This window comes from Mirounga leonina, unplaced genomic scaffold (assembly GCF_011800145.1).
Source record: "Mirounga leonina isolate KUSES-001 unplaced genomic scaffold, KU_Mleo_1.0 Mir_53, whole genome shotgun sequence".
NCBI lineage: Eukaryota > Metazoa > Chordata > Mammalia > Carnivora > Phocidae > Mirounga > Mirounga leonina.
This window is the reverse complement of record NW_023270807.1, coordinates 8,643,461-8,662,094: the sequence shown is the minus strand read 5'-3', so window position 1 is coordinate 8,662,094 and position 18,634 is coordinate 8,643,461. Positions and strand designations below refer to the sequence as shown.

The window sequence follows — 18,634 nt, the reverse complement described above, 5'->3', positions numbered from 1 at the left end:
GGACAGGGCAGACACCTGGGAGCCGAACAGAACGCTTTTCGGAGCGAGCAGGTCCCTCCCAGACCCTCCGGCGGGTCTTCTAGCCCCGCCCCTCTCTGGATGTCCTCACCCTCACCCAGTTGCCTCCGCCTGTCCCCAGCCCTTTTTTAGGGATCCCTCGCCTTGCCCTTCTCCCTTCTGTCCCTTCAGGCCCTTCCCCCACCTTTTTTGTCTCTCCCCCACCCCGGTCCCTTTTCTGATCCCGGGAGTGGAAACCTCTGGTCCCATCTCGGGTTCCTTCCTCAGTCCCGCCCCGCGTCTCGCGCCCCACCCCGCCCCGCCCCGGCACCGCTCCGCCCCGCCCCCGCCCCGCTCCGCCCCGCCCCCGCGGGGCTAGCTTCGCGGTTGGCCCGGAGCGCCCTCTGGCGTCTGCGCATGCTCCCTGCTCCCGACTGCAAAGTCCTCCAAAGGGACCTTCTAGGCTGCGCGCCGGTCGCCCCCGATCGGGTCCGCCCGCCCGCAGCGTCTCGTTGGTGCTGCCGGTGACCTCCGACCCCGCGGCCGCGGGGCGGGGCGGGGAGGTCTTAGCTCCGGGCGGGCGGCGGCTGCTGCAGCGGGACCCGGGAGCGGGGCCCGACGCCGCCCGGGACGCGGGGCGATGTGAGTCGGGGCGCGGCGGGGCGGGGACGAGGCGGTTCCACCGAGGCCGCACCGCGCCGCGCCACAGTCTCCGCTCCCTCCCGAGGAAGCCCTGGGCGGGCGGGCGGGCGGTGGAGTCCCGGGGCTGGGGGCGGGGATCCAGGGACGGCGCGCGGCCCCAACCTCCCCCATTGCTTCCCGGTATCTATAGAAATTCCCCTGACAACCCCGCAACCTAAATCTGTCGCTCACTCCCCAGAACCACCCCACCCCCACCCCCCGGACACACCTTCGCTTGTCCTGGAGCCCTTGGAACCCCCTCAGTCCTGCGAATTCTCCTGATAACGCCCGCAGAGCCACCATTCTCCGGGATGCCCCCAAATGCTTCCAGAGCTCTGCGGTTCCTCTGATCCTGCATACGCCCCATTCTCCCTGCACCATGCTTAAATGCAAAAAACTTGCCCACGATTTCCCGAGCTCTCATATATTTTGAGTCCCCATAACCTACCCTGACACTCCCATCTCCAGTCCACACCTATCCCAGACCAGAGCCCCTTGTTCCTGTCCCAGCCAATGTAACCCCCCGACTGAAGTGTCATGATATATTCTGATATCTTAAAGACATGTCTTAAAGGCACCCTCCCCCATCTTGCAACCCTATAATTCTTGGTTTCACCCCAACTCCCTGTTGGTGGCTCAAGCCTCAGTATTTTCCCAGCTGCCTGTCTTTAGGCTGCGCACACCTCCCTCAGCCTGCTTCCTTCTAGAGAATAAGCCAGACCAGGAGGGTCCTTTAACCTGGGAAGTTGTAGGTGGAAGCAGAGCACAAGAGGCCCTGGGAAAAGATACTGCCTTTGGAAAGCAGAAGGGTGGGATTTCAAGGATCTCCAAGGTTCTGGCTTGTCAACTTGTCCACCTGGGGCTCAGATCTCTGAAATTTTGATTTATTATTAGCATTTATGTTAGAATTTTAGGCCTTTTGGAGCTTGGGGGACAGAAAATTTGTCAAGCTTCCAAATGTGAGATTGAGGGAGCTTAGCTTGTCCTGGAAGAGGAACATGTCCATTTTCATGATCTTTTTCCTATGTGCTTACCTCTAGAAGTTATTTAAGGGAGAAGCCTCACCGTTTACAAATGTTTCCCTTGAAAACTAAGGCCTTGAGATGGGAGGTGGGGGATTGCCTTGCCAGAGTCTCCCAGATAGTGGCCACAAAACAGACTAGAATATTGGTTTCCTGAATCTTAAGCCAGCGTTCTTTCCAATACATCACAGTGTCCTTTTGAGAAAGTTCTCTGTAGAGTTAAAGTTCTCTGCAAAGGTAAGGTGGTGGTTTTGGTGTTGGCTGTAAGGGGATTCAGATGGGTTCTAGAGGCAACTGAAAAGGCGCCTCAGACTTCAAAATCATTGCTACTAGGGGAGTCACTCACTCTCAGGGCCTGTGGGGCTTGGAATTCGTGGCCCCTTTGCCCTTGATCTCACTTTCTTCGTTGTGTTTCTGTCCCATTAGGACCTGGAACAGATATCCAGGTGGGATGGACTGACAGCAAGTGAGTTTCATTAACAACTGGGGGTGAGGATGGAAGGTTTCCACTAACCTGTGGTCTCTATCTCCTGTGCTAGGTGAGCTCCAGGTGTGTCCCAGAGGGATCCAGGTGACTTCTCTGCAGACTACTTGTCATGATGCCCCACCAAGAACAGGGGGAATAAAGTGGGGGTCCTTCCCCATGCCCCTCCCATGGTCAGCTCCCCGATGGCCTGGGTGAGGTGAGAGCTGTGTATAGGAGCCACTTTTCTGGAGTTTTCCAAATTGGGCGGAATGGGGGATACAGGTCAGGATTGTTTAAGACTTTACACATACAGCGGGAGTTTTGGAAGAATATCTGATCTTACAGATTCTTTTTATTTAAAGATATATTTATTTATTTTAGAGAGAGAGAGAGAGAGGGAGCACAAGCAGGAGGGGCAGAGGGAGAGGGAGAAAGAGGCACCTAAGCAGGCACCATGCTCAGCGTGGAGCCTGATGCAGGGCTCGATCTCATGACCGTGAGATCACGAACTGAAATCAAGAGTCAGAGGCTTAACCCACTGAGCCACCCAGGTGCTCCTTACAGATTCATTTCTTGCATCAAGTTGCAGCCCCTTCTGGTTGGGATTGTTTTGTGCATTTGTTTGCTCCCTTAGGTCACTCCAGCTTGGTGGTCTTCTTCCCATTCTAGACAGAGGCCCAACTATTGTGACATAAAATCCAAGTGCTGTAATCTTGGAGGGAAAAGTCAGATAGTAAGGCCTCTGGTCTCCCCCTTAGACAAGGGAGCAACCTGAGCATTTATTTTTTTAAGGAAGAAATACCTAGTCAAGGTTTTAAAAAAATGTGATCTGTTACAAGTTCAGTCTTCTTACTGTATCTTTTGAGCATGATGTGGTGCCTCATGGAAGAGAACATCAGAAAGATAAATTTGAAGTAGATGTTGGGATGGTGGTGAGGGAAGAAAAGAGAATTTGGGTGATGTGGGAAGGGTGAGGTGGAAAAGAAGGGGGAAAAAAAAGGAAGGTCCAGGCCAAAGTGTGGGGGACCCCCAAGTTACAGTTTCTGTGCTGAATCTGGATGAAGGACCAGGACTGGCACCCTCTGAAGTTAATCACTTCTTCTGGTCCCCTGCCTTTTTATTTATTTATTTATTTGAGAGAGAGGAAGGGAGAGAGAGCGTGAGTCGGGGGAGGAGCAGAGGGAGAGGGAGAAACAGACTCACACTGAGCATGGAGGCCGACGCAGGGCTTGATCCTACAACCCCAAGATCATGACCTGAGCCGAAATCAAGAGTTGGACACCTAACCGACTGAGCCACCCAGGCGCCCCTCCCTGCTTTATCCATGCTTTTCCTGCTGCCCAGGCTTCCCTTCGCTTTCATTACATCAGTCAAAATCCTCCCTTCTCAAGGTCCAGATCAGATGTTACCTCTGAGAAGCTCTCTTCCATCCCTCTGTCAGCATTAATCTTTAACACATCCTGACTTGAATGTTTATTCAGTGCATGTCTGGCCCTGGATTGAGAATGTGAATTAGAGGAGGGACAGCGTCCTACTATGTCCAAGAGTAGGTGATCACAACAAGGTGGTTCTGCCAGAGTCCCCAGAGTGGTGCTCTTCAGAGCTGACCTTGATGACCTTATCCCTTACGTTTTGCCCTAGGGCGGACTCGCTGCTCTGACACCATGGGGAGCTGCTGCAGCTGCCTGAACAGAGACAGCGTCCCGGACAACCACCCCACCAAGTTCAAGGTACCCACGGCTCCCTCCTCTCCCGAGCTCCCAGCATGGCCTCCCGGGCTCAGGCCAACCTGTCCAGTTGCCTTTGCCTCCCTAGAGAAGGTGAAGTGACAGGCTGAAGTGGTGGCTCCTTAAGACTCCTCAGGGGCCCAGGCCACTGTGCATTGTGTGGCTCTCTTACCAAGAATGAAGACATACTGGGATGCAAAAATCGTGCTTTTGGAACATTCACTCCCAGTATCCCTTTTTAGCTTTACATACAATTTTTTTTGGAGAAACCCAACAAAAGTCTACGTGTGTGAGTTAATATACATAAAGTATGCGTAACACACAGTAAGGCCTATATTAGCGTTTGCTGTTGGCTTTGGGAAGCTAAGGCCAGGCGCAGTGGAGCTGGGCACCCCCTGGCCCCTGCCACCACTCACCTCCCTGTAGAGGCGTCCCCTCCTCACCCCCAGCTTGTTGAGGCACAGCTTCTCCTGCTCGCCAGAAGAGGGAGCCCTCGGCAAGGTCCTCGAGTTGGGGAGGTGGTGGAGGAGGTCTGTGTTCTGTGGCCCGGGGCCTTAAGATTTTGAGCTTGCAACCGAACCCGCCCTCCATTAGCATCCGGTCCTTGGGCACAAGCCGTGGACCGTTGAGGTCCTGTAACCTTGGTCATCAAACCGTCTGACCTTGGAGGTCAGCCGACCGCCCCTCCCTCACTGCCCGAGTAACAAGGCTGAGGCCTAGGGAGGGGCGGTGGGTCAGTGGCGCTGCTTCATCCGCTTGGGCTCCCGCTGCCACGTGGCTCAGGGACCCCTTGTTGGACTCCCCCGCTGACCCTCCTGGTCCCTGCCCGCCAGGTGACGAATGTGGATGACGAGGGGGTGGAGCTGGGCTCCGGGGTCATGGAGCTGACGCAGAGCGAGCTGGTGCTGCACCTGCGTCGGCGCGAGGCTGTCCGCTGGCCCTATCTCTGCCTGCGGCGCTATGGCTACGACTCGAACCTCTTCTCCTTTGAGAGCGGCCGCCGGTGTCAGACGGGCCAGGGTGAGTACAGCTCCTGGCGCGCGCTGGGCCGGGGGCTTGTGCGCCTGCGCGGCTACCGGGGCAGGAAGCCAGAGCTCGGGACCGTGGGCGAGCCTGTTGCCGTGGCAGGTGCTGCCCGGAGAAGGGAAGCGTGATGGCCAAGAGCGCGGACTAAGTGGACTCCCAGACCAGTGCTCGCTCTCCTCAGGCACTGCGGCTGCGGCCTGGGTCCTCTCGTGGGGGCATTCGTTGCACGGGCCGTGGGAAAGAGCCAGTATTCCCAGGCCAGAACCCGTCTGAAAGCAAGCGATTCCTCCTTCCTCGGTTATTCCAGTTTCGAGGGTACCCTTTGTCCCCTCTGTAGGAACAGACTTTCTTCTGAGCCCCCAGGTCATGTACCCTGGAGCCTGTGAATAATGACGACGGGTCAGGCTGGAAGCTTTGCTTACCTGGCTTGGGAATGATAGGCTTGGGGAGGCCGGACTCTTTGGGTCTCTGATGTACAGACTAAGCCCCGAGAGGTTAATCTTTGTCTCCTGTCCCCTGGAATGTGAGGTGTTCTTCCTTCCTCCCCTTCGTCCCCGCAGCCAGGGGTCAGAGAGTAGTGGTCGTTTCGGGAAGTCAAGACTCCTTGAAGGAGGAGCATGGTCTGGGCTTATCTCATAGAGCCCAGACCTGAGCTCTGCAGAAGGAACCCAGCCCGGGCTTGCATTAGATGCAGTCAGGGCTGTGACTGCGGGGGAGGCGTGAACAGGCTTCTCTGGTGAGGCCACCGTCACAGCAGTGAGTCTCTTACGTGCTGTTGCCTGGGAGCCTTCCCCTCCACGTGTCTTCCCCTTTGGGCTCCTGAGGCAGAGGAGCTTACACTGGCTGAGCAGAAAGAGGACAGGAAGGGACTTCTCATCGTGGTGTTTCGCCCACACTTGGGATTCCAGAGGGGCGGCCCTGGGCCCCCTACACCGGCTTCTCCTAAAACTCCAGGCTTTCCCATCCTTTCCTAGCCCCTAATATACCTTGCCAGAAAAGTCGTTTTCCTTCTCCTCCCTTCTCTCCTTGCTGTCGCATTCCTGCAAACCTCAGTTGTCCCATATCCCAGGCTGGTTTTATTGATCTTTGTTGTGGATATATGCACACACGCACCCCAAGTAGCCTCCCCGAAGTGCCAGGCCCTACTGTTGCCAGGATGGGGTGTGCAGAATCTCAGGCTGGCCCGACACCCCAGGGGCATCTCTGGAGCCCTTGAATCGCAGGTACTCAGCCCAGTGCCGCCGTCCCTGGGACTGGGAACTGCTGCGTTGCAGTCTGAGGGGCTCTAAGGGTAGCTGCATGAAGAGCCGCCTGGTGGCCTGGCCCTGTGTGCCCTAGCGAGTCTGCCCATTCTTTCTTCCTTTCTGTATCAGGGGCCTATCCAAAGTAGACGTCTGTCTCTGGCCGGGCACTGGGCTAAGTGCCCAGTGAACAAGCAGTGAACAGGACAGACTCTCCTGCCTTCAAAGAGCTTGGACATGGTTGGGCATCAAGCCGAGGGTTGGGCTCGATTTTCTCCGGGCAGCAAAGGGTGGTAGGCGGAGGGAGATGGGGGCCGTGTGTGAAGTGGAATAGTCACTCATCTGACACAGTGGCGCCCCCACCTTATCTGCAGGGGAGACCCCCAGGGGGTGCCTGAAACCACAGATGGTACCGAACCTGTACATACTCTGTATTTTCCTATACACGGTGAGAGGTTAACAACAATAATAATAAGGTAAAACAATTAGAGCAATGTACTGTAATGAAAGTTACGTGAACGTGGTCTGTCTCTCAAAATACGGTACTACGCTCACCCTTCTTGTGAAGATGTGGGAAGATAACATGCCCACGTGATGCAGGAAGCGAGGGGAGTGAGTAGGCAGTGCAAGGTAACGGTAGGGTCCTGCTGGCGTTCTGACAGTACGTCTGCTTCCGGACCCCGGTTGACTGGGGGTCCCCGAACCCGCAGAAAGCAAAACTGTGGATAAGGGGCAGCTACTCTCCTTTTTTGCTTTGATGTTGACTTCTCCCCTCACCTGTGAACATGATCGAGCCGTGGAGGAATGCAGGTGAGGTATGAGATCTCTAGCCGATGGTCATGGTTAGTGGGGGGGACAGCAGGGGGCCTTGGGCCCAGCTCCTCCCAGAGCTCTTGGATCTTAGGGTGTGCTCTGGATGAGGAGGGGCCCTCCTGCCCCCTGCAGGCCTGGGACGTCATGCGTCTATTCAGCCTCTCTGGTGCTTGCCTGTTGGTACATGGTCAGAGGAGCCTCAGTTCTTCCTCTCCTCCTTCAGGGATATTCGCCTTCAAGTGCTCCCGGGCCGAGGAAATTTTCAACCTGCTTCAGGACCTGATGCAGTGTAACAGCATCAGTGTGATGGAGGAGCCGGCCGTCATCACCCGCCACAGCCACCTGCCTGAGCTCGGCCTCCCTCGGGCGCCACAGCCTCCCACTGGTGAGGAGACCCCCCTCCTCAGCCTCCACGCCTGTACACACGGGCACAGGCCCAGGAAGTGCCAGGCCTGGAGGCACAAGTCAGGCAGGCAGGTGGGACAGCTGGGCGACCCAGCCTTCCAGGACAGTCACCTGCCATCTGATGACTCTTGGGGATGAATAAGTCCTGGTCTGGGCCAATCAGGTGCCTCAGGCTGAGGCTGGGGAGTCCTGGGCCTTGTAATGACTGATGGTCTGGGAGCAGACAGGAAGACATTGAGTTTCCATGGAAACTGCAGTCTGGAGCTATTTTGCTTCCTTCCTTCTGTCTACTGGGTCATACCCGTCTACCTTTCCTGACTGGGTGCAGGCATCTTTGCCTGTGACTGTTTTTCTGGAGAGGCTCCCACACCTTCTGCTTGTTTATTCCCTGAGTCCACACTGAGCTCCTGCTCGGTGTTCTGCTCTCCATGGGCTGGCCCGTGGTGGGGCAGAAGATAGAGAAATGCAGTCCCTGATGTCTGGGAGCTTCCCTGGAGCTCACTGGCAGAGCTAGAATGAGGTGAAGGGACAGTTCAGTGACGACAAGGTGGCCTTAAGTGTTTTAGCTAAGGCTGGACTGGGGGAAGTGGGGCTCACGCTGAGCTTTGAGGGAAGGGGCAGGGTTTGAAGAACATAGAAGTGAAAGAGAATGAGGGCTGCCGGGTCAGCGGGGCTAACCACCTGGGGGGCCCTTGGAGTGTCTCCCCTCCCCCAGAGGACTCCCGGGATGCCACATGCGCAGTCGCAGGTGGTTGTCAGGTGGTGTAAGGACCCCCCCTCCCTGACGTGGGCTTGTCTCCTGTGTGCCCAGCTCTAGGTTACACTGTCTCCAGCTTCTCCAATGGCTTCCTTGGCTGCCCAGGAGAGGGCCCGAGATTCTCAGCTCCCCGGCGCCCCTCGACAAGCAGCCTGCGACACCCCTCGCTTGGGGAAGAGTCCACTCATGCCCTCATTGCCCCTGATGAGCAGGTGAGCAAGCAGCTGCCCTGCTCCTCCCCATTGGTCTGGGTGGGGAGGGGGGAGTCGGGAAACATGGCCCCTCCTAAGGACCATGGGAAGGGAAGAGAATGGATAGGGTCCTTTACTGTCCAGAAAAGGGTTGCAGCTTCCCTGGGAAGTTTGGAGGACCAGGAAGAGAGGGAAACTCTAGCTCTTCCCTGTGCTTCTCTTATGCTGTCCCTTCTGCTCTCTCCTTCCCTGCCCTTGCGCCCTCCTGCTTCACTCGGACCCCTTACCCCAGTCCCATACCTATGTCAACACGCCAGCCAGTGAGGATGACCACCGCAGGAGCCGGCATTGCCTGCAGCCCCTGCCCGAGGGCCAGGCGCCCTTCCCCCCACAGCCCGGGGGCCCTGACGCTGGGGACCCCCAAGTGTTCCTGCAGCCGGGCCAGGTGAAGTTCGTCCTGGGCCCCACCCCTGCTCGGCGGCACATGATGAAGTGCCAGGGCCTCTGCCCCAGCCTGCATGACACCCCCGCCCACAACAACAACAACGAGGGCGCTTCCGAGTGCCTGGCCCAGCCCAAGTGCACCTACGAGAACGTCAGCGCGGGGCTGCGGCCAGGGGCCGGCTGGAGACTGAGCACGGAGGAGCCGGGCTGGAACGGCCTCGCCCACCGCCGGGCCGCCCTGCTGCACTATGAGAACCTGCCCTCCCTGCCCCCTGTGTGGGAGAGCCACGCCCAGCAGCTGGGGGAGGAGGCTGGGGATGACGGAGACTCGAGGGACGGCCTCACTCCCTCCTCCAATGGCTTCCCTGATGGCGAGGAGGACGAGACCCCACTGCAGAAGCCCACCAGCACCCGGGCTGCCCTCCGTAGCCACGGCAGCTTCCCTGTGCCGCTGACCCGCCGCCGAGGCTCCCCGAGGGTCTTCAACTTTGATTTCCGCCGGCCGGGGCCCGAGCCCCCCAGGCAGCTCAACTACATCCAGGTGGAGCTGAAGGGCTGGGGTGGAGACCGCCCCAAGGGGCCCCAGAACCCCTCGCTCCCCCGAGCCCCCGCTGCCGCCGCCCACCCTCCCCGCAGCTCAGACTCCTACGCCGTGATTGACCTCAAAAAGACCGTGGCCATGTCCAACCTGCAGAGGGCGCTGCCCCACGACGATGGTACTGCCAGGAAAACGCGGCACAACAGCGCGGACTTGCCTCTGTAGGGACCCCTCGCGCCCCGCCTCGCGCTCCGTCCCCTGAACCCACGCCCCGGGTTCCAGGTTGCTTTGCAGAAGGGCGCCGAGGTGGAACTAGACGCTTCCCAGCGCCGGCAGGCGTCCCCAGAGATAGCAGCCACTGAGTCTCCTGGTCTCCCAGGCAGGGGAGAGAAGAAGGGTGACCAGGCGAGGAGGGAGTCATGACGGAAACTGTGAAGGGTTCCTCGGATGCATTACGTCCATCTGTCTTGTCTGTCGTCTGTGTGTTCTCTTTGGTTGAAATTTTGAAACATTTTGTACCTGTTGATTTTATTTATCAGTTTATTTTTCTATTTATTGTTTTAAATGTAATTTAACATATTTATTATTAATATAATTATTTTTAAATTCTGGCTTGGTGGGTGATGTCCTGTTCTTAGGGAGTCATTTCCAGCATGGTTCTGGGTGGGAGTAGGGGAGGCCTACTAGAGGGAGGGGCTTCATTCTGGGAAATCTGGGGGTGGTTGTGGTTATCGTGACAAGTCTGTGACCATTTGTTTCTCTGCTCCGGGAAGCCCTGACCCAGAGCTTAAAGTTGCCAGGGATGGATGTGCAGTCAAAGGAAAGCCACAGGACAGCTGGAGTCCTGGATGCCGAAGGGGGATCTGGAAGGGAAAACTGCCCTAATGGGAACAGCCTGACCCTCCTGAGTTGGCAGGGGAGGGCAAGGTTGGGGGAGGGGAGGGCCTACATCAGACTTACCTTCTCTAGGACCCCCTGCTGACTTTCCTTCTGCCACCAGGCAGGTCCCTGGGGGTACTGATCTCCTTTAACACCTTGGCCCAGAGGTGGACCCTGGATCCTCCTTTGGCACCCCCAGCACGGCTAGATCAAGGCTAGAACTTTATACAGGACTTTGCTAAAAGCCCAGGAATAGCAAAAGGCAAAAACAGAGAGTAATATATAATCAACTCATCGGGCTTGCCTAGTTATTTTCCCAGAGAACTGCTCCCCAGGAATGGGCGCTTTGGGGCGCCTCTACCCTACCACAGGGGCGGGCCCTAGCAGAGTCACCACGTCTGAACACCTGCCTGGAAGCCTAGGGCCTGCACAGGGCTGCACAAGGCCCCACCTGGTGCAGTGTTGCAGGAGCTCCCTTTCCTTGTCCTGAGGCTGCCTCCCCCTCCTCTCGCCGGCCTCCCTGCCTCCAAGACTCCATTTCTGTCTCAGCCCCCTGAATGATTAAAGGAAATCCAGCATCTGCGATAAGCCACTCAGGGCCCAGGGGAGGAGTGGGAGCAGTTTGTCCAAGACTTAGGGACAAGCCTTCTTGTCTCTGGTCACTGTTTGTGCCCCAGCTCCCTGCCCCGAGGAGAAAGCCGACCTGTCCTCCTCACTAAGGAAACCGGCCAGGGTCGGGCCTACCCGATTCCCTCCCCACCTGCTGTCCAGGACAACACTGCCCGGGCTTCACTTCCGGGACTGCCCTCTACCCTGGGTGCGGATTGAACGGACCAGCTTCCAGACTTCCCCACCCCTGAATGTCACTGTCTTGTCAGGGAAATGGGCGAAGAGAGCCAGCAGGATGGGGCTTAGCAGGGTCCTGGGGTGGAGCTGCTGCTACTTTCCCAGAGCTGGCACCGGACCCTTCGCTCTACCTCCTTCTGACCTCTGGACGGGAGGGAGGGCTGCTCCAGGCTGGGTTCATCGCATGCACTCTGTCCACCCTGCGGTAGCGGATGATGTCTCTCCTCAGCCCACCCAGGCAGCTCCGTTCTGCTCTCTGCGTATCCTCCCCGCACTAGTCCTACTCCTCCTTTGGGGGCCCCTAGTCAGGAGTGCTGGTTTCTCCAAACAGGAGGGCCAAGATGGGGGGTGGGGGCAGGTATGGCCGTGCCGGTGACTCACCGGTCTGCTCGGACTCCTCCTGACGGTCGCTGCTGTGGGGGAGCCATGCTTGCGTCAAGAGACCAGGTTGTGGTTCTGACTCGGCTATGATCTCTGCTCTCTTGAGCAACTGGTCACCCCCAGCGGGCCTCGGCTTTTGCACCTAGAAAACACGGAGCTGGTTGTGAGAAGTAGCCAGTGAGATGATGAACACACCACGTTGGGAAGGAGACAGCGGGCAGGCTGTGTGAACAACCCAGCTGTTCCAGAGGGAGAAACCACTGGAAGTCACCGCTCTCCAGTCCCTGAGACCCCAGGCCTCCTGCTGCGCCCCTGCTGACCAGGGCGAGGAGCAGCTGGCCTCCTCCTCTGGGGTAGCCAAGTCCTGGTGGCTCCCATGTGCGTGTTTGCGGAGCCTGGGGGTCCAGAAGACTTAGCCCAGGAATTGGCTCCCAGCCCAGTGTGGCTGCCAGCCTTCCTGCTCCCCTCCCCCAGGGTCATCGCCTCTGACCCACAAGATCAACTACAGGAATTTTCCTCTGGCGGGGCAGGCGGGGTGTGAGTGGACAGCTTTCCAGGCGGGAAGTGGAGGCTGGGAGGGATGCCCAGGAGGGCGACCACTGCTCCCGTCGGGGAGTCTGCCCTGCTGAGGTCAGGGTGTGGCGTCCTGATGGAATCATTTTACAGATCATCACCAACATCAGTGAATGTTTGCTGAGTGCTCAGTTCCCTGCTTTAGAAACAGGCCCTGCCCACCCCCTGGGCTGCCCTCAGGAAAGGACCAGAGCCAGCATCCTGTCCAGGAGTGACATTTCAGGTCAGACCAGGAGGGGCCCTCCCCAAGCCCACCCCTGGGTAATAACAGCACTCTACAATGGTATAAACACAGTTGGCTTTCCAGAGGGCCCTGTAGACTTTATCTCTCTCGGGCTCACCGGCCTGCATTGTTATCACGGCTGGGCAGAGGAGGAAACAGGCCGAGAGGTAAAGTGACTTGCTTCAGGCCATGAAGGTAATGAGTGGCTTGAGCAGGGGCTGCATGCCAGGTGTGTGGCTTTCCATGCCCCCACCTGGCCTGAAGGGGCTTCGTTCCCTCCGGTGGGCTGCAGGAAGAGCGTGTCGGGTGCTCTGGCCTGGAAGACTGGGCCTGTAGGAGTGTCTGCAGAGGCCACATTTCCAGTGCTTCACCTCAGGAATCCTCGTCAATTCCCAGCCGAATTCCCAGCCGGGGCCTTGCCTGGTGGACAGGTGAACGTGCTCCCCCTAGAGCCTGCCCCCCACCCTTCCCCCTTGACTTTGCTGTTTACATTTTTTTTTTTTTAATTTGAGTATAGTTGACACACAAGTTACATTCATTTCCGGTGTACAACTTAGTGACTTGACAAGTGTATACATGATGCTATGCTCGTGAGTGTAGCTTCCGTCTGTCCTGTCAGTTGCTCTTACAGGATCATTGACTGTCTCCCAATGCTGTGCCTGGTACTCCTGTGACTTACTACCCCGTAACTGGAGGTCTGTACCTCCCACAACCCTTCCCCCATTTTGTCCAACCCCCTACTGCTCCCCTCTGACAACCATCCATGTGTTCTCTGTATTTATAGGTCTGATTCTGCTTTTTGTTTGTTCACTTTTTTATTTTTATTTTTTTTAAAAAGACTTTATTTATTTATTTGACAGCCAGAGAGCGAACACAAGCAGGATTCCCACTGAGCAGGGAGCCCGATGCGGGGCTCGATTCCAGGACCCCGGGAACAAGACTGGAGCCGAAGGCAGACGTTTAACAACTGAGCCACCCAGGTGCCCCTAGTCACTTTTTTTAGATTCCATGTATGAGTGAAATCATATGGCATTTGTCTTTCTCAGTCTGACTTATTTCACTTCGCATGATACCCTCTGGGTCTACCCATGGTGTCACAAATGGCAGGACTGCATCCTTTTTATGGCTGCATAATGTTCCATTGTATATGCCACATTTTCCTGATCCACTCGTCCACTGATGAGCACTCAGGTCTGCCCCTTTCCTCCTGCAAGGCCTCGGAATGGCTCCTGTTCTGTCAATGGCTGTGCAGGAATCAGTCCAACCCTGCCTGGCCCCGCCGCCCTCCCCTGACCTGTGTCTGGGCCTCACAGGAGGCTGGCTTAGGCTGGGTCAGGGCTTCTCTGAGCTCTGGGGTGCTCTCTGAGCAATACCTTAAAGGGGAGTCATACTCACAGGGGAAGGGGTTTTTATAACGAGGGACCCCCGGACTCCAGAAAGGAGGCTGAAGGGAAAGGAGAGCTGCAGCTGGGGCGGAGGGCCTGTGTGGAGCCCCAGGGGCTCTGTATCTGCAGAATCAGACTCCAGGATAGAATCTCGTGGTTCAGCTGAGCTAAGAGCCGTCCAGGGATCCTTTTGACAGGATTCTTGGAGATATCTATCAGGTTTTTGTTCACATGCTTCCCGGGAGGGGGAGATAGCTATCTCAAACGTCCTCCCTCCTGTCAGTGTTATGATGTCCCTAAATGCCTCTCATTAGGGCCTAATTCTGCTCACAGATCCACACATGGCCATCTGGTCCCTCTGCCAAGGGTGCTGAACTTTGAAACTTGGCATCACCCCTTACTCACAACTGCACTCCTTTGTGCTTCAGTTTCCTTACCAGTGACAGAGCAATAATAACAGTCCCTCTCTCATGAAATCGCTGTGAGGATCAAAATAAGAGAATGTCTGCCCAGCACGAACCATGGCAGCTGGTGCACAGTAAGTGCTCAGTAAATGGCAGATACTTTCACCAGAACATGGTTCTTTCTGGCATAACCAGAAAGGTATCCACTCCTCTGTCCACCCCTCTGTGCTCTAGTTTGACCCAGAATGGAGTGCATTACCCAGGCTTGACCCTCCCCTTCCCTCAGCCCAACGTCTTCCTTGTTCTAGACATTATACTTCTCCTAATGTGACCCAAGTTAGCACTCCCTTCACTGGCAACTTCTGGCTCTTGGGACCTTAGAGCTGGCCTGAAACCACCAGCTCTTTCCATAGGGACGAGCTCATCCCCGGCCCCCATCTGATACTAGAGTCCTTGGCTTGTTACTTCAAAGTCCGAACTGTCCGTTCATCCAGGTGACATTGCTTCTTGGTCGTTGGGTCTGTCCTGGAATTTAGAGGTACCAGCTCTTGCCATGAACATGGAGGTGACGGGAGAGCATAGATGGGGGCTGGAAGCATCAGAAAGAAGGGTCTGGGAGGGGGTTCTCCATGGACCATGGAGCATGAGGCTGCATCACTGGGGCCTTCAGCCTAGCTCTTCTCGAAGCTGTACTCCGCCTGCTATGATTGACAGGAAGCCTCCCTGCCACTTGCCTTGCTCACCAGGTGAACCCCCTCTCTTGGCCTCTCTGGGCCCGGTTTCTCCAGGGACGGACATTGCTGACCCATGGCCCTGTGGAGGCCTATGGAGAGTGGCTGGGGAGGTCAGGCGTGTGAGAGTATGGCTCGTGCTGCCGGTGGAGGTTGTCATTATGCTCATTCTTAAGGGATTATTAATATAATGACTGAGTTAATGAGCAGTGTTTGTGGAGGGAGGGGCCCCTTAGCCCCACCGGGGGCCTGCTGAGTGATGGGAGTGTTTCCTCAGCCATCCCTCTCCCTGTGGCCTGTCCCTTTAGCTAGGGAGGCATGGTCCCTTGGGCGTGTCATTCTGTTGCCTTCCTCCACCTGCCCCCCTTTACCTGGCTCAATTCCTGTCTGGGTGAGAAGGCCCCAGGAGTGCGGCTGGGACAAGGTGTGGGGGCAAGGAGAAAGGAACCTGGAGACTCTGACTCTCTGGGGAAAGGAAGGGAGGCGCCTGGGTGGCTCAGTTGGTTGGGCGTCTGCCTTCGGCTCAGGTCATGATCCTGGAGTCCCAGTATCGAGTGCCGAATCAGGCTCCCTGCTCAGCGGGGAGTCTGCTTCTCCCTCTGACCCTCCCCCCCTCATGCTCTCTCTCTCTCATTCTCTCTCTCAAATAAATAAATAAAAGCTTAAAAAAAAAAAAAAGAAAGGAAAGAAATGTGGTGCAACTCTAATTTTTGCCTGGGTGCTGCCTGGGCTGGGGAGAGTCTGGCAGCCAAGTCTGGGGAGGGCTTAGAAGGAAACAGGAGCCTGGATGGGAAGAGTGGAGGGCATCAGGCATAGGGCTGGGTGGGGGTGGGGAAGAAGTTCCAGGTGTTTTTGAGGCTCTTTGCCTCTCTGGCCCAGTGGGTTGGTTCTGGCCTCTTTCCTATTGAGCTCCATTCCCCCTGGGACTAAGGGGCCTGAGGAATAGATCAGTGTATTGATATATCAGGGTTGGGGTGGGGGCACGATGCACAATTGTACAGGTCTAGTGGTCTTGATTTCCCAAGAAAACTTTGGACACAGTGGGTCCAGGGTTTGGAATCCAGATTGTATGGGCTGAGTCCCAACAAAGCCTCAACTCTCCAAAGCTTGCAGTTGAGGAAGTGAGGCTCACACAAACAGGAGCATGGGACGTGCGCCTCTGCCATTCGAAAGCTGTGTGACCTCAGGCAGATCACTCACCCTCTCAACCCGTTTCCTCATCTATTAAGGGAAACTAATAACACTAACCTCATAAGTTGTGTGTTAAATAAGAAAGTGCACATAAAGCGGGTGCTTGGCACAGAGCCCAAGTTTAGCTCTGTTATGGTTGTCACAACAATAGCAGGTGATGGGGGAAAGCTTGTTAAAGAGGTGGACCATGAAGGGTGAGGAGGATTTAGGGGAAGGTCAACCAGACCCCTTCCAGACTCCCTCAGAATCTGGAAAAGGTAATGTTCAGCCAAGAAAGCAATAGGGGTAGCTTTGGGAAGTGTCCAAGGCCTCTGGATCCTTCCTCTCCTGGGGCTTTGGGTTCTCCTTCCTGTTCCAGGTCTTAGTTTCCCTGTGTAGTGGGCATGGGCAGCCAAGCCCTCCAGGTGTCAAGCTGTTGGGGAGAGGTGCCCATACCTGCTGAGGGAGGTCCCTACTGAGGCTACCCATCCCCAGCTCCCTGTCCTGGGTTCCAGCCCCTACCTTGCCCAGATGTTCCCCACAAGGAACCCTGAGTAGAGGGAAAAGCCCTAGTAGGCTGTGCACTGCCACTCACAGGCCGACTTCTCCAGAACCTAAACTAGATTGGCCAGGATCTGGGCTGGGACTACAACCATAGCTCCAGACATGGAGCTTCCTGGATCCATTATCAATGTTTGGTTTGGTACTTTTGGGCGGGTCCCAGTTCCTACTCTTTATCCAGGCCCTGGTGATTAGATTCTCTGGCCTTTGATATGCCCAGGCCTGGGACTCTCCTCCCTGCCACCCAATCGCCACACCCAGGCACTCTCCACTCACTCACCCAAGGAGACCTGTGTGTGGCTAAGTCCAGCACAACTCTGCAGCCCATTTAAACCTGCTCAGCCCTCCCCACTGCCCGCTCCCAGCAGGGTCTCAGGAGGACATGGGGGCACAGGAACACCTTCCTAGCCCCTCTGGACAGGCCTGGGGGCTTAAAGGAGAGACCGGTTAAGAGCCAGAGGGAGACTCTAGAAGTTCTCAGCCCCATGGCCAAAGTGGGCCACTCTCTCTGAGGGAGAAACTGAGGCTGTGCACACCCACAGGGTGACCACATGAACAGGGCAGTTAGGACTGGCCTGATGTCAAATGTCTGTGGTAAAGTCAGACCTCTGGTCCGCATTTCTGCCTTTGGGAAATAGAGTCACATATAGGAGCTTTCCTGGGTCTCAGCTGGGCTGAGAGGAGGTCGCAGGCTCTCGTTCAGCAAGGGCTGAGGGGGGGCAGCCCCGATGGGCAGGGGGAAGGGCAGGGAGGGAGGGGCGGACGAGGAGAGGGCAGGATGGTTTGGAGGAAGAGGGGAAGGAGGGGGAAAGGAAGGGAGCAGGAGGGACAGCAGGGAGGGCCGGCAGGAGGATTAGGGGGAGCTCCTCCTTCCTGCCCTGTTCAGAGGAAGGTGTGTGGGGGCGCGTGGAGCACGTGGAAAGGCAGCAGCCTCTGTGGGAGAGCAGGAGCTCGTGCGCAGCCCGAGGCTGGAGGTGAGCACCTCGGGGCAAGCACAGGGCTTCCCGTGCACGGATGGTTGCGCGTGCGCATCCGGACAGCGTGAGTGTGGGGTCCTCCCCGCAGTTTGCATGGCGAGCCAGGACACCCGCGCACGCGCACGCGCACACACACACGCGGAGCCCTGCAGAGCCCCGTGAGCGGACCTGTGTGCGCTCTGATCTCGTCTGTGCAGGTCAGCCGCATCCAAAACAGAATCCCCATCGGGGTCTGCCAGACTGACCTCACAACCCACTAATGAACGGGATGGACGGCATTTGGTGGTTTTGTTTGCTTGTGAAGATGTTGTTTATTTATTTGAGAGAGCTTGAGCACGAGGGGTGGGGGAGGGGCAGGGGGAGCGGGCGAAGCAGACACCCCCGCTGAGCAGGGAGCTTGAGGAGGAAGACTGGGACGGGACTCGATCCCAGGACCCCGGGATCAGGGCCTGAGCCGAAGGCAGACGCTTAACCAGCTGAGCCACCGGGCGCCCAGCATTTGTTTTTAAAGTCATCTCTTCGCCCCACATGGGGCTTGACCTCACGACCGCGAGGTGAAGAGACGCGTGCTCCACTGACTGAGCCAGTCCGGTGCCCCTGGACAGTGGTTTGAAAGGCCTTTTGCCTGATGGGCGGGGGGGTCTGCACACAAAGCGAGCCGGGATCAGGAGAGCTTCTAAGATTGGACTTCCGATGTGTAGGGAAGAGGGAAGCTGAAGCCACAGTGGGAGGCTCTGAAGTTATCTTTAACCTGAAGTAAGTCCCTTGCTCCCCCCAGGGGTCCCACACAAGGAACCTGGGACCTCAAGAGCCGCCTTGTACCAGCACCGTTACTCACTAGGCTCCTGAGCCCACCCAGCCTGCTTAATCTAAGGGGCTCGCGCTGCTAATTTGCAGTCTTTCCCTGAGGTCTCTCCCATTCCTCTGCCCCCAACAATCCTATACAGACCCGGACCCAGCCCACATTGCCACCCCTTCACATACCCCAGTCAGAGGATCAGGACACAGCTCCTTTCCTCAGGGACCCCAGTCTGAGGGGGAGACACAGCCCTGCCTCAGGGACCCCAGTCTGAGGGGAGACACAGCCCTGCCCTCAGGGAGCCCCAGTCTGAGGGGGAAAACAGCCCTGCCCTCAGGGATCCCCAGTCTGAGGGGAGACACAGCCCTGCCCTCAGGGAGCCCCAGTCTGAGGGGGA

The 18,634-nt window shown here is 56.9% G+C and overlaps 1 protein-coding gene and 1 pseudogene across 2 annotated transcripts; both read left to right on the top strand.

Moving 5' to 3' along the window:
- Positions 1–536: 536 nt before the first annotated feature.
- Positions 537–9,883, top strand: FRS3 (fibroblast growth factor receptor substrate 3). 2 transcript variants are annotated; one of them, XM_034990858.1, is made up of 7 exons: positions 537–639; positions 2,240–2,383; positions 3,808–3,896; positions 4,727–4,913; positions 7,197–7,358; positions 8,190–8,347; positions 8,619–9,883. In XM_034990858.1, exons 3-7 carry the CDS (start codon positions 3,831–3,833, stop codon positions 9,531–9,533), a joined length of 1,488 nt encoding a protein of 495 aa, XP_034846749.1. In that variant the 5' UTR covers positions 537–639; positions 2,240–2,383; positions 3,808–3,830; the 3' UTR covers positions 9,534–9,883. The 2 variants fall into 2 exon arrangements, with proteins under 2 accessions (XP_034846749.1, XP_034846750.1); XM_034990859.1 differs by lacking the exon at positions 2,240–2,383 and having other exon boundaries at positions 548–639.
- Positions 9,884–14,116: 4,233 nt separating this feature from the next.
- LOC118000902 overlaps positions 14,117–18,634 on the top strand; it is a 7,685-nt pseudogene continuing 3,167 nt past the window's right edge.